The sequence below is a fragment of the Grampus griseus genome (assembly GCF_964374135.1).
Source record: "Grampus griseus genome assembly, chromosome: 17".
In the NCBI taxonomy this organism is placed as follows: domain Eukaryota; kingdom Metazoa; phylum Chordata; class Mammalia; order Artiodactyla; family Delphinidae; genus Grampus; species Grampus griseus.
Genome location: NC_139011.1, coordinates 70,276,575 through 70,292,087, shown reverse-complemented (window position 1 = coordinate 70,292,087; position 15,513 = coordinate 70,276,575). Strand labels below are relative to the sequence as shown.

Genomic DNA, 15,513 nt, shown 5'->3' with positions numbered 1-15,513 from the left:
TAAAAACCAAATGACAAAATAAATAGGGGAATTTGCCTAGCATTAATCAGCCAGAAATAAACATGCCAGAAAAGAAAAAAAATACAGCCTGAAATTTTTCCTATTTGCCCAACGAGTTAAATAGTACCCTCCATTTATTTTTTACTGATTAAAAAAAAAAAATTTCTTTGTTCATTCTCTTAAAAAAATATTTGAGCATTAAATACGAGCCAGGTACTACTACAGACTTTCTCGGTTCTCAAAGAGCTAAGTAGGGCACAGACACTGGTAAATATAATTTTAATCTAATTACAATGCATATATGTACAGGGGCACTGATCCAAACCCAGGAAGAAGCAGGTGTGGTGCTGGGAAGGAGATGAATGGAAGATGCCCGGGAATTAGTCGGATAACACACTTGCAGGTAGTGAGGAGAAGGTGCCAGGCAGTGTGGATACAAACAGGCTTTAGCGAAATCAGTAATGCTTATACCACAAAAATGCAATATCCATTCAATTTTAATTATGTTACCTTTTATTATTTTACAATATATTTCAAAAAATGCTGTTACAGTTGCCTTAACTGCTCTATATATAAGACCTGGAATCAAAGAACACTGAGAATTAGAACACACAAACATCAAGCTGTAATACCTACTTGTGCTGAACAATTACTATCAAAAGGATGTCGTTTTTTAAATAAGCAGATGTGTGGCAATGCAAAATAAAATACAAACCTGTTAGAACAGTAAACTTTGTTTCAATGGCTATAGAAAGGAGGTGGGTTTGTTTTGTTTTGTTTTCAACACATCTGGTCTGGCAGCAAGTTGTACTATGCATTTAAAGCAATACATGCCCTGAAAGCTTATATTTTCAGTTGTGCGCATCACCTGAGTCAGAGGCCAGGTGAAAAAATATTACTCTCCATACCCTCAACACCCCTCCCTCTATAAGGTCACAATGTTCTTGAACTCAAGATTCTGGCTGGCGAACTATTTTACAATAATTCTTCTCCAGTGGCACTGGATGCTTTTAGTTTTCTCTAAAAGAGAAGCAATGAAAATGCAAGGAAACCCTCCAGGGTCCAATTTTCACTTCACATTCTCCAAGGAGTTAAATAGCAGCTCTACATGTTGACGAAAAAAGTTTTCGATTTCCTCCTATTAGTTTTTAATCATATTAGCATTAAACTTTATCTGGAGTTAGTTGGATTTCCAAAAGAAAATTTTTTGTTGCCAAATATTTCAGAAATTTAATAAAGCATTACATATATGTAATTAGCTCTTAAATCTATACCAAAAATATATATGTATATATATTTATATTTATTTATCTTACCTTTGCTGAAGTCCTGTTTTTTTCTGGCAGAAAGTTTAAGTGGACGGACAAATGCTGGCTTTCTTTCTTTATAAGCAATAATTTGAGTCTTTTTTCCTTTTCATTCAATATGACTGCATGTTCGTAATAAATTTACAAAAAGCAATACAAGGAAACACCTACTGAATAGGCATCTGCCAAGTAATTCACGTTTTAAGGTCAGACTCTACCAAATAGCACTATGGCATTATAGGCGTTCCATTTTTGTTTTCTTTTTTCAAGTTTGTCAGTTCTTTACTACTTTTTTTCTTCTTCTTCTTAGCAGGGGATAGTGTGTAATCACAAAGTAAGGCCTAGAGACCATTTACAGTCACTCCCAATATTAGGGTGGACATAATTCTCAAGAGCTGATATAAACCAAACTGAACAGCAGTCAACTAGAACCACATTTGGTCACATTCAAATGGTCTCCAATAACACTTTGCTGATATACATGTTTCCTTCTCGACTGATTTTGTGTTAATCTTTTAAAAATTATAACAACTAAGACTGCCAAGTTTTTGTAGAGTTGTATTTTTAGGGGTCTGTTACGTTGCAGTGAATATGTTTTAATTCACAAAATGTCACTAGTGACGTCCTTTCTATAAACATGGTTGGCAAAATAAAAAAGGCACAAAAGGGGAATTATGAGAAATGCTTTCAAAGCAAGTATCTTTTCATGAGAAAGAAAGAGTACCAAAGCAAGTATTTCTCATGAGAAAAGGCAAAGTGTTCAGTAATTCATGCACAACTTGAGCTAAAAAACAAAAAAACAAAAAAATCTTCTCTTCAGATAGGTCCTGAGGCTTGAGAAAACAAGTTTTCCTAATCACGTGCTTTGTGTAAAATAAAATGTAAAGCTGCACAAATACATGTTTGGTTTAACGGTGGACCCATGTTTTTTAAAAAGTGAGGCAATTTAAACAAAGGAAAACAAAACCAAAACACCTTCATAAACAAAGCAATTCCACCTGTAGCCTGTCCTTTTTACCACTTAGTGGGGTAAAATGTCCAGTAAAATGCAGCATTCTTAATCATGTAATCTAGAAACTTTTCATGATAACTTATTGCAAATTGCACTTGACAGTTCACCACAACAATGGAAAACTGGCCCCTTGTTCGTTTACACAGTCCTTGAGCCCCAAACTGAAGTCACCAGTAAAACGATCTGGATAAAAAGTTTGCAGCTGTGCTCAGCCAGCTAGCTCCACCCTCTGGGTGTGAGCCCACCCGGGACACTGCTTTGTCCTGCTCCTTTGTGGGACTCTCGTCCTCAGGCAGGTAGTCGGGCAGCTCTGTGTTCTGTTCTACTTCCACAGGCGTGTCTTGGAACGGGACCAGCATCTGATGCAGAGAGCACGTTAAGAGTTGTTACAAAGTCAACCTAATTGATATAGGTACATGTCAAACGTTAAAAGTCAACTTTACTTCTCATTCTCATCACCATATTTATTCTCAGAGGTTATATTCCTTTAAAAAGTATCCTCTTCTATGAAGGTAGGCCCAATTGTTGAGCACTGTGTAAGCACAGAAGGAAGAAGTAGACGTGAAAATTCTGATGCTTTTCTCCTGAGGCTCCAGGAATAAATGTTCAACCTCTATTTAAAGACGACAAAAACAAGCAACCGGCTGCTATGGGGCCCTGAAGGGCCAATGAACCTCCTTTCTGTGGAAACTCAAATGAGCTAAAGCCATACAGATTCCTCTTCCCTATCACAAAGCCAGTGGAAAGAGTAGCAAGATGCAGAGATTATCACTATATATACCTGCCCAACGATGGGACCGGATCTTTATTTTTGGACCGGCAAGACCAATTAAGGGTTAGAAAGTATTTAAAAACCAATGCAAGGAAACCACATATCCTTTATTTCCAAATAAAATCAGCAAGACATCTCCACTGACATCAAGAACAGAGTCTGAGAGATTCTGAAATCCACCAAAGATCTCTCTGTATTTCTAGAAGTGTTAACTGTTAACCAAGAAACATTAGGATAATCTGACTCAGCCACATCGCTATATACTCAGCAGCTGTTAGTCTAGAAATACTAGCAATCTGCTGGCCACGAGGGATAATCAAGAGGGAGTCAAGCATAAAGCAAGCTAAATCGAGCTTTTACCTCTTCTCCACTTTCGCTTTTCACGACTTGCTGAGCCTTCATCACCTTGGTTGATGCTATCGCTGATGCCAAAGCCTAGGCCAGGACAGAAAGACAACAATTTTGAACACCGATGTGTTTACCCGTAACCTCAAGCATATTTAGCCATTTAAAATACCAACCTCTGCTTTCAGATCCGAACGGATTCGCACCACACATCTTTGAACAGCCATTTGAAAAGTAAAGCTAATAACGCCTTTAATTTTTAACAAAGCTTCTTCACACAGGTTTCTCCGAGTCTGAAAAAGTAAAAGCAAATTGTTATTAAAACTAGCAAAATAATAAGGGAATAAATCAAATCAAACAACACTGAACTAGTCTTTATATTTGGGGGAAAGGAGGGAACACAGGGCAAGGGAAAGCTAATGTCCCTTTTTCAATTCTACAATCACATACTTGAGGGCACAGAAAGGGTGGTGCTTAGTCAAGTTTATGAAAATTTATAAGATCCAACAAAATAGTAATTCCTGCTAGATTTTTTTCAAGCTTCATTACTAATATTTAATTTTAATCATTTTAATCAGAAATAAATTTGCCAATGTTAATTTAAATCTTAAACCAAACAGAATGGAAGAATAATACAGAAAACATGCTGAAAAGCAGTTTCCTCAAGCTCAAGGGTAGGCAAACTACGGTCCAACAGCTGTTTTTGTAAATAAAGTTTTATTGGAAACACCCACACCTATCTGCTTACATATTGTCCAAGTCTAGTTTCACCCTCTAGCAGAGTTAGTAGTCATAACAGAAACCATATGCCTGCAAAACCTGAAGTGTTTACTATCCAGCCCTTTAAAGAAAGGGTTTACTGACCCCTGCTCTAGCTTAAAAACCTCCAGGGATAAATTCTAACAGACTGAAGTTAGAATTAGTGAGCATTCAGTGTATGAGTCACTATTTTTTAAATCACTTGGTATTTATATCACCGCATCCCTCATTCATGGCATTCTCAGTGGTTACCACTGCATTCTCAAGGGTTATCAATATCCACTTTTTGGTTCTCATTTTCCTCTTGACAACACAATATAACATACGCCCTTCAATGCTTCTTTGACTTAATAATACACTACCCTGGTGTTCTGCTTACACCACTGAGTATTTCATCTCTCATTTTATCTCCAAGGTCCAGTGCTAAAACTAAGTGATTTTCTTTCTACTTCATCCCTCAGTAAACTATTCAGATCACTTCAACCATCACTACCATGTAGAAGCACAGATGTCTACCTCCAATATGACTTTATTTTCATCTGTCTACAAACACATCCACGTGGATAACAAGTGGTCATCTTAAACACAAGATCCAAAGAGAAAATGAATTAAAAAGTAACTGCAGTTCTCCCCATCCCTCCCTCCCTCCTCCAACCCATACATCAAATCAACATCTCTAAATTATCCTGTTTCTGTATTGAGACCAGACTCCGATTCAGTACTTCTGAGGGGACAGGAATCAGCAAAGGACACCAAGTCTCTGGGTCATAGCCTAGGAAGCACTGCCTTCAATTACCTGATTCATTCTTTTCTATTGAATAAAATCAGTCTTCAAACTTATTCCCACAACCTTCAAAACAACTCACATCATTGTTTATCTCCTACTTAAACTATTTTTCCACTTCTGCGTTTCAACACTATTCAGGCAAGGGTCTCGCATACAGTGGTGCATGGCAGCGCACGGGGCTCATGTACTGCACTGTCCCTTCTGCAAAGCGCCTTTGGTGGATTAGTGCCCAAAAGGTCCATGTTTCTCTCTTCCACATATTCAACACCAGGTAAACTTAACAGTGAACGAAAGTTTACAGAGCATATACAACATGAAAGTTAGGATACTACCAGTCTAATCTGTTTCCTTATTTTAAATGTGAGGAAACCAAAAAATATAAACGTTAAGCAACTTTCCTGGTTTATCACAAGAGTCTGACATTAAATTCCAACTATGTGTGACAGTGAAAAACCAGACCCATGATGCCAATTCATCTTTATTTTAACACAAATTAACACATTTGCAACAGGTAAACGGGGGTGTCCAATTCCAAGATGTAAACATGAGATCTTCAACAGAGCAAACAGATCAAGAATTAGCTACAAAGGATGAGTAACTTCTTGATAGGGATAGAAGGTCAAGATTAGGTTTTAAGAATCATAAGCAGATAAAATTAGGAATTGGGCAAGGAGGTTGATGGGTCAAACTTAACTGCCTGGCAATTGCTAGGAGAAGGGTCGGGGCGGGGGTAGAGAAGAGAGAGAGAAGGGGAGGGGAGGGGGAGGAAGGAAGAGGAAGAGGGAGGGGGAGGGCGGGAGGAAGAGGGGGAGGGGGAGAGAGAGTGTATGTGTATCAATTCGAAAGATGTAGATAGTAGCCTCTCTCCAATTTCTGAAGACTCCATAGTAGCATGATTTGCAGCTGAGAAAATAAAGCAAAGGGAAAAATGCTTGTGACAATCCAAAATCAGGAATATCTTTCTAAAAGCCTTGATACATACACTAAAATAATGTACACTGCTTTCATTACTAGTGAGAGTAGACACGTTTCCCTGCGTAGCTGTCCAAAGCAGCAGTTAAGAGCAGGGTTCTGCAGCTAGACCCACGCTGCCTAGATTCAAATCCCATGTCCTTCACTTACCACTTCTACTACACCAGGAATCTATTTAAATTTGGTGTGCTTCTGTCTCCTCATCTGTAAACTGGGACTATAAGTAGACCTTATAGTTTTAAGAAAAATAAATGAGTTAACACACCAGAAAGTTACCTGCAAGTACTGCAATAAATGTTAGCTGATACTATTTACTGGAAATTACATCTCTTCCAGGAATTTCCCATTTTCCTGTTGGATTTTCTTTTGTTGATTTTTTTAATATATATTTTTAATTTTTATTCTTTTTAACTGGAGTATAGCTGCTTTACAATGTTGTGTTAGTTTCTGCTGTACAACGAAGTGAAGCAGCTCTATGTATACATATATCCCCTCCCTCTTGGACCTCCCTCCCACCCTCTCCCCCCATCCCACCCATCTAGGTGGATCACAGAGCACCGAGCTGAGCTTCCTGTGCTATGCAGCAGGTTCCCACTAGCTACCTATTTTACACACGGTAATAAGGCCACTAACCTGATGTCAATTATTCATTACAAATATTTTCCTACTTGTTTTTACGTTTTAAGAATACATTTGACAAAGCAAAAACTTTACTGTTAAACTAGAGCTCTTTCCTAAAGCAATTTCTTCCACATCCTTTTATTACTCTTAGGTATCTTCTTAGTTGTCTATGTGTGAAGGCTTGACATTCATGGCTCCCTTTCTTGGGAACACACACTCTTCCACAGATATCCACTGGCTCACTCCTAAGTTTTGGCTAAATGTCAGTTTCTCCAAGAGGATTTTTAAACCATCCTATTTAAAACTATAATCCACCATCCCACCCCTTAGCGATCCCTAGCTACCTTCCCTTTATTTCTGTCCATGGAACTTACCACGTCTACTATACTATAAAACTTGACTTGTTGACGGTCTCCTCCAACTATGAGATTAGCTTAATGAAGTCAAACATAGGATTTATGAGAACTTTTGCTTATTTTGGTCACCGCTGTATCCCTGGTGCCTAAAATAGTGCCTGGCACATACTAGGTGCCAGGTTATGCCGCCAAAACATTACAGTACAGTTTCAGAGTTAACCTGCCTATTTTTTTTTTTTTGGATTTTAGCAATTACATTTTTAAGATATAGTGGCCTATATATATATTTTTTAATATATTTATTTATTTATTTACTTTTGGCTGCACTGGGTCTTCGTTGCTGCACACGGGCTTTCTCTAGTTGCGGGGGCTACTCTTCATTGCAGTGCACGGGCTTCTCATTGCGGTGGCTTCTCTTGTTGCAGAGCATGGGCTCTAGGCGTGTGGGCTTCAGTAGTTGTGGTGCGTGGGCTCAGTAGTTGTGGCTCGCAGGCTCTAGAGTGCAGGCTCAGTAGTTGTGGCACACAGGCTTAGCTGCTCCGCGGCATGTGGGATCTTCCCAGACCAGGGCTCGAACCTGTGTCCCCTGCACTGGCAGGCGGATTCTTAACCACTGAGCAACGAGGGAAACCCCCTATGTGGCCTATATTTTTGTGTGTGTGAGCTTTGTTGGGTTTTATTATTTGGTTTCTGCTAGCTTTAAAAAGGAACTGTACTGTTTTCATTAACATTAAACAAATGGTACTGATGACAATTTATACATCTTAATATCTTTCATTCAATTAATTTACATTTACCAGAACCTGCTTTCTAGAAACTTTTTGGGATCTTGTGGCCCCAGTTTTGATAAGATAGTTGTTAACTTACTTGGCAATGTCATGGATGATATGCATATGAAAAGTTTTCCCCAACCCCTGTTTACTGAATCCTAAATCCTGAGGGCTAGGTGCCCCAATACCACAACTAGAAAAAGCTGTGGATAATCCAATGTAACCTACCTGGCACAGCTAAAGAGATAAGTGGTAATCCACCAGTTGCCACCCCTCAATATGTGAAGGTATATAACTTATCACTGCTCAAGATAACTTCAGGGAGACCTGCAATTCCAGTCAAGATGGAGTAACAGGGACCAGATTTACCCTCAAGGCTTAAACAACTAAAAATACAGACAAAATAAAATGAATAAAACAGTGATTTCCAGGTGTTGGAAAGCAGACGCCCCCGAAAGAAGGAGAGCAAATGAAGTGAGGCTCACCAGCACAGCAGCGGATTGCCTGGAAAATTTTTAGGCTGCAACTCACAAAGCAGGAAGCCAAGCAGAACCAGCAGTCTCCCCAAGTTGAGGACACAAAGTTGAAAATTCAGGGAGGTCAAGGCAACTATAATTCATAGCACAGAGCAGGAGAGGACACAGTTGCACAAAGGGGGCCCCGCAGAGAGAAGACACACACCAGAGTTCGGCAATGGGTTCCCCTCTGGTTTTCAGCTGAGTGATGAAGGGTGCACGAATGTGAGGAAACAACCAGGCTGGAAGGGAATAGAAGGAACCATCCTGTGTACTCACACAGGGCTGGGAACACTTCCTGTCCCCATCAGCCAGAGCAGAGAAAACTGATATACACAGGGCATAGACAGAGAACCCAGAAGAGTATGGCCTCAGTAGTGTAGTAAAATTATCCCTAGGTTAAACGGTGCTGTAGTCTGCCTACCAGAGCTTAAAGGCAAGACTCAAAAACATCTAATGTTTGCAAGTAACCTAACTGATCCAGAACAGAATTCAAGAATATTTAAAGGCTTTGCATACAAATACATGCGGTATCCCAATATGTAAAATTTGTAACATCTGGCATCCAATCAAAAATTATGAGGCGTGCAAAGAAGAAAATACAACCTATAACTAGAAAAATCAACCTACAGAAACACACTCAAAAATAACACAGATGACTGAATTAGTTGACGAAGACATTAAACAGTTATCCTAACCATATGCTGTATGTTCAAGTAGACAAAGTATAAACTGTTAAGGAGATATAAAAAAGGCTCAAATCAAACTTCTATAGATAAATAAAATAATGTCTATGGTGAAAAAAAACACTGGTTGAGATTAACAGCAAAGTAAATACCGGTAGAAGAAAAATTTAGCAAATATAGCAACAGAAACCATCCAATATGAAAAAGAAAAAAAGAATGAAAATGAAATTAACAGAGTATCAGTGAGCAATGGGACAACTTCACATGGTTGAATATGCCACAGGAATCCCTGAAAGACAGAAAAAGTACTTGAAAAAATAATGGAAAAAACTGCCCAAATTTGCTGCAAACTATAAACCCAGAGATCCAAGAAGCTGAATAAACATGAAGAAAATAATACCAAGGCACATCATAAATAAACTGATCAAAAGCAATAATAAAAGAGAAACTATTAAAACAGGCAGAGGGAAAAAGTAAGATACATTACACATAGAAGAACAAAAAAAAGAATGACAGAATTCTGAATAGAAACAATATAAGGGAGAAAACAGTGGGACAATATTCATAAAGTATGCTAAGAAAATGAACTGTCATCTAGAGTTCTATACACATAAAAATATCTTTCAAAAGAAAAATACAATAAGGACTTTTCCAGATACACAAAACTCAAAGAGTTAGAGACTTCAATATCCATCTGACTTTTTTTTTTAATTAATTAATTTATTTATTTTTTTGGCTGCATAGGGTCTTCATTGCTGTGTGCGGGCTTTCTCTAGTTGCAGCGAGCGGGGTCTGCTCTTAGTTGCGGTGCACGGGCTTCTCACTGCGGTGGCTTCTCTTGTTGCAGAGCACGGGCTCTAGGCGCACGGGCTTTAGTAGTTGTGGTATGCAAGCTCAGTAGTTGTGGTTCGCGGGCTCTAGAGCACAGGCTCAGTAGTTGTGGCACAGGGGCTTAGTTGCTCTGCAGCATGTGGGATCTTCCCAGAGCAGGGCTTGAACCCGTGTCCCCTGCATTGGCAGGAGGATTCTTAACCACTGCGCCACCATGGAAGCCCATCTGATTTTCAAAAATGGATAGAACAGCTGAACAGAAGATCAACAAGGAAGAAGACGACTTAACACTGTAAACCAACTAAACCTAACAGACACTTGTAGAACACAAAGGTATATACATTCTCAAGTGCACATGGAACATTCGCCAGGATAGATCTTTAGGCCACAAGACAAGCCCCAACAAGTGTAAAAGGATTGAAATCATGCATATGAAATGAGATCAGAAATCGGTTAACAGAAGGAAATTTGGGAAATTTATGAATATACGGAAATTAAACAACAAACTCCTAAACAACCAATGGGTCAAACAAGAAATCACCAAAAAAATTAGAAAATACTTTCAGATGAATGAAATGAAAAACTACATACCAAATCTGATGGTATGCAGAGAGACAGTAGTGCTTAGAGGGGAATTTATAGCTATAATAACTACATTAAAGTAGAAGAAAATCTCAAACCAATTACCTAATATTCCATTTAAGAAACAAGAAAAAAGGGCTTCCCTGATGGCACAGTGGTTAAGAATCTGCCTGCCAATGCAGGGAACACGGGTTCGAGCCCTGGTCCGGGAAGAACCCACATGCCACGGAGCAACTAAGCCCGTGCGCCACAACTACTGAGCCTGCGCTCTAGAGCCTGCGATCCACGACTACTCAGCCCATGAGCCCATGTGCCTAGAGCCCGTGCTCTGCAACAAGAGAAGCCACCGCAATGAGAAGCCTGCTTGCTGCAACTAGAGAAAGCCCATGCACAGTTACAAAGACCCAACACAGCCAAAAAAAAATTAAAAAGAAACAAGAAAAAGAAGAGCAAACTAAACCCAAAGCAAATGGAAGGAAGGAAATAATAAAGATTAGAGCAGGGGAAAAAAAGAAATACAGAATGGGGGAGGGATGGATAGAAAAATCGATGAAAATACAATTTGGTTCTTTGGAAAGAGCAACAAAATTGATAAAGCTTTAGCTAGACTGACCAAGAAAAGAGAGGAAGAAGACTCAAATTACTAAGAGCAGGAATAAAAGAGGATATACTATGACCAATCTTACCAAAAGAAAAGGATTATAAGCGAATACTATGAACAACTGTATGCCAACACATCAGATAACCTCTATGAAATGATATATTCCTCAAAAGACAAAACCATAGGGCTTCCCTGGTGGTGTAGTGGCTGAGAGTCTGCCTGCCGATGCAGGGGACACGGGTTCATGCCCCGGTCCGGAAGGATCCCACATGCCGTGGAGCGGCCGGGCCCGTGAGCCATGGCCACTGAGCCTGCACGTCCGGAGCCTGTGCTCCGCAACGGGAGAGGCCACAACAGTGAGAGGCCCGCATACTAAAAAAACAAAAAAAACAAACAAAAAAAAGACAAAACCATAAACTGACTCAAGAAAATATGAATAAACCTATACAACAAGTAAAGCAACTGAATTAATAATCAGAACATTTCCCACAAAGAAAAGCCCAGGACCAAATGGCTTCACTGGTGAATTCTACTAAATGTTTAAAGAAGAGTAACACCTATCCTTCAGAAACTCATCCAGACACTTCCCAAATCCTCTTATGAAGCCAGGATTACCCTGACACCAAAACCAGAAAAAGACAGCACGAGGGAAAAAAAGACTACAAACCAATATCCTGTATGAATACAGATGCAAAATGCCTCAATAATATACCAGTAAACTGAATGCAGAAGCACATTAAAAAGGTTATGCACCATGACCAATTGGGATTTATCCTAGTAATGAAGGGCTGGTTCAACATACGAAAATCAACTGATGCAACACATGATATTAACAGAACTAACTCATCTCAAGAATAAAGACAAATAATAAGCAATTTTTTTAAAAAAAATGGACAAAGAATGAACAGACATTTCTCCAAAAGAGAAAATCTGTGATAAATTAAAGACATACACAATAAACCCTAAGTCAACCACTAAAAATGGCCAATAAGCATGTGAAAAGATACCATCATTGTAATTAGGTAAATGCAAATCAAAATCACAATAAGATACCACTTCACACCCACTAGAATAGCTATTTTTTTTAAGAAATGGAAAATAAGAAATGTTGGCAGGGATGTGGAAAAACTTGACCCCTCACACCTTGCTGATGGGAATGTAAAAGGCAGTGGCCACTGTGGAAAACAGTCTGGCAGTTGCTCGAAAAGCTAAACGTATCATCCAGCAATTCTACCCTTAAGAATATACCCAAGAGAACTGAGGACATATATCCACACAAAAACCTGTACATAAATGTTCATAGCAGAATTATTCATAATAGCCAAAAGGTGGAAATAAGCCAAATGTCCATCCTCAGCAGACCTGTACTACTTACTATAAGAAATGTTAATGGAGCCCTTCAGGCAGAAGGAAAATGATATTAGACGAAAATCTGTATTTACACAAAGGAATAAAGAGCCCCAGAAATGGTAAATACGTGGGTAGACAGAAAATACTCTTATTTTTTAATGTCTTTAAATACTTGTAAATGGTTAAGATGGATGGTAATTCTATGCTAAGTGTAATTTACCACAAAAAATTTTTAATAAAAAAAAGAGAATATTTAATGTAGTAACAAAGTAGTTTGGGGTTTATAACATATGCAAAAGTAAAACATATAACAAGAACACAAAGGCAGAGATAAGGCAGATGAAAGTATAGTGTTATAAGTGTCTCATGGTGATTAGTGTTAACTGAAGCTAGACTGATAAGTTAAAGATAAGCCATGACAAAAACGAGAGAGTGGCATGGACATATACACACTACCAAACATAGACAGCTAGTGGGAAGCAGCCGCATAGCACAGGGAGATCAGCTCGGTGGTTTGTGACCACCTAGAGGGGTGGGATAGGGAGGGTGGGAGGGAGACACAAGAGGGAGGGGATATGGGGACATATGTATATGTATAGTTGATTTACTTTGTTATACAGCAGAAACTAACACACCATTGTGGAGCAATTATACTCCAATAAAGATGTTAAAATAAATAAATAAATAAATACGATTAAAGACATGTTAAAAAAAGTTAAAGATACAGAAAATAAACCCTAAATAAAATTCAAAAATAAAAAAAAGATACACAAAATAAACCCTAAATCAACAAACATAAAAGAAAGGAAGGAAAGAGAATTAACGCAAATAAGCTAACAAAGGAGATAAAATGCAATCATAAAAAACTTTCAATTACTCCAAAAGGCAGAAAAAGAGGAAAAGAGAACACATGGGACAAATAGAAAGCAATTAGCAAGATGGTTGTTTTAAATCCAGTCAAATCAATAATCATATTAAAGGCAAATGATCCCAGCATTCCTGTTAAAAGGTAGAAATTTTTCGATTGGATTAAAAAAGCAAGGCCCAACTATATGGTGCCTATAAGAAATCCATGTGAAATACAGACACAAATAGAAGATACACACTATAATCAAAAGAACGCTTGAGCAGCTAATATTAAAAGCAGACAAGGGACTTCCCTGGCAGTCCACTGGTTAAGACCTTGCCTTCCAATACAGGGAGTGTGGGTTCGATCCCTGGTCAGGGAGCTAAGATCTCACGTGCCTTGTGGCCAAAAAACCAAAACAGAAGCAATATTGTAACAAATTCAATAAAGACTTAAAAAATGGTCCACATTAAAAAAAATATTTAAAAAAAAGGGGAAAAGGTAGAATGAGTTGAGAAAAAACTACACTGTACAACTACTACTGTATAATACTTTAAAAGACAGTACAATTGGTGTTACATTTTCCTTAAACGTTTGGTAGAATTCACCAATGAAGATATCAAGGCCAGAAACTGTCTTTATGGAAAGGTTTTTAACTACGAATCCAATTTCTTTGATAGACACAGAGCTATTCTTTCAGGTTATCCATTTCTTTTTGAGTGAGCTTTGGCAATCCATCTTTCAAGAAATTTTCCTGTTTCATCTACATTATCAAATTTATTGGCATAAAGTTATTCAAAATATTCACTTATTTTCCTTTCAGTGTCCACATTAAAAGATCTATGCAATGCTGTCTCATTTCTGATACTGATATTTTGTGACTTCTTTTATTCTTGATCAATTTGGCTAGAGGTTTATCAATTTAATTGATCATGTCAAAGATCAGCTTTTGATTTCATTTTTCTCTGTTTTCCATTCCACTGATTTTTTTGTTTCTTCTCTTCTGCTTACTTTGGATTTAATTTGCTCTTCTTTTTCTAGTTTCTTAAGGTAGAAGCTTAAGTCACTGAGACCTTTCCCTTTTTGTATATATTCAGTCATTTGGTGCTAATGAATTCCCCTCTAAACTCTGCTTTAGCTGCTTCCCACAAATTCTGATACTACATCTTTTTAAAAATATTTATTTATTTTTGGCTGCATTGGGTCTTCGTTGCTGCGCGCAGACTTTCTCTAGTTGCAGAGAGTGGGGGCTACTCTTTGTTGAGGTGCATGCTTCCCATTGTGGTGGCTTCTCTTTGTTGCAGAGCAAGGGCTCTAGGCACGCGGGCTTCAGTAGTTGTGGCACACGGGCTCAGCAGTTGTGGCTCACAGGCTCTAGAGCACAGGCTCAGTAGTTGTGGCGCACGGGCTTAGTTGCTCCGCGACATGTGGGATCTTCCTGGACGAGGGCTCAAACCCACGTCCCCTGCCCTGGCAGGTGGATTCTTAACCACTGCGCCACCAGGGAAGCCCCACATTTTCATTTTTATTCAGTTCAAAATACTTCCTAATTTCTCCTTTGATTTCTTCATTGACCCATGGATTATTTTAGAAATGGGTTAGTTTCCAAAATTCTTAGGGGGTTTTCCAGGTATCTTTCTGTGATTGATTTCTAACTTGCTTTTCATTGTGCTCAGAGAACACACTTTGCTTGGTTCTAATTCTTTTAAATCAGGACTTGTTTTATGGGACACAATATGGTCTATCTTGGTAAATGTTTCATGTGCACATGGAAAGAATGAATATTACCTTGCTGCTGAGTGGGGCTTTCTATAAATATCAGTTAGGTTAAGTTGATTATTAGTGTTGCGTCTTCTATATCCCTGTTGATTTTCTGTATACTTGTTCTATTAATTGAGACAATGGTATTCAAATCTCCAGCTCTAGTTGTGAATTTATTTCTCCTTGCATTTCCGTCAGTTTTTGCTTCATATACTTTGAAGTTCTATTACTAGGGCATAAATATTTGCAATGGTTATGTCCTTTGAATAACTGACCCGTTAAGCACAAAATGCCCCTCTTTATCAGAATAAAATGCTAATATTAGGACTTAGTCTTTTCTTTTTAGTTTATTTATTTTTATTTATCTATTTTTGGCTGTGTTCGGTCTTCGTTGCTGCATGTGGGCTTTCTCTAGTTGTGGCGAGCGGGGGCTACTCTTCATTGCAGTCTGTGGGCTTCTCATTGTTGTGGCTTCTTTTGGTGAGGAGCACAGGCTCTAGGCATGTGGGCTTCAGTAGTTGTGGCACGCAGGCGTAGTAGTTGTGGCTCGCGGGCTCTAGAGCGCAGGCTCAGTAGTTGTGGTGCACGGGCTTAGCTGCTCCACGGCATGTGGGATCTTCCTGGACCAGGGCTTGAACC

General features: G+C 38.7%; 1 protein-coding gene across 1 annotated transcript in view; it reads right to left on the bottom strand.

Annotated features, from left to right (window-relative positions):
• Positions 1–486: 486 nt before the first annotated feature.
• Positions 487–15,513, bottom strand: part of ARMC1 (armadillo repeat containing 1) — a 34,505-nt gene continuing 19,478 nt past the window's right edge. Inside the window, exons 5-7 of the mRNA XM_082675156.1 lie at positions 3,613–3,729; positions 3,452–3,526; positions 487–2,678 (exon numbers count right to left, since the gene is read on the bottom strand). Coding sequence (XP_082531282.1) covers positions 2,487–2,678; positions 3,452–3,526; positions 3,613–3,729 — 384 coding nt within the window. The 3' untranslated portion in view covers positions 487–2,486. The remainder of the gene's footprint in view (positions 2,679–3,451; positions 3,527–3,612; positions 3,730–15,513) is intronic.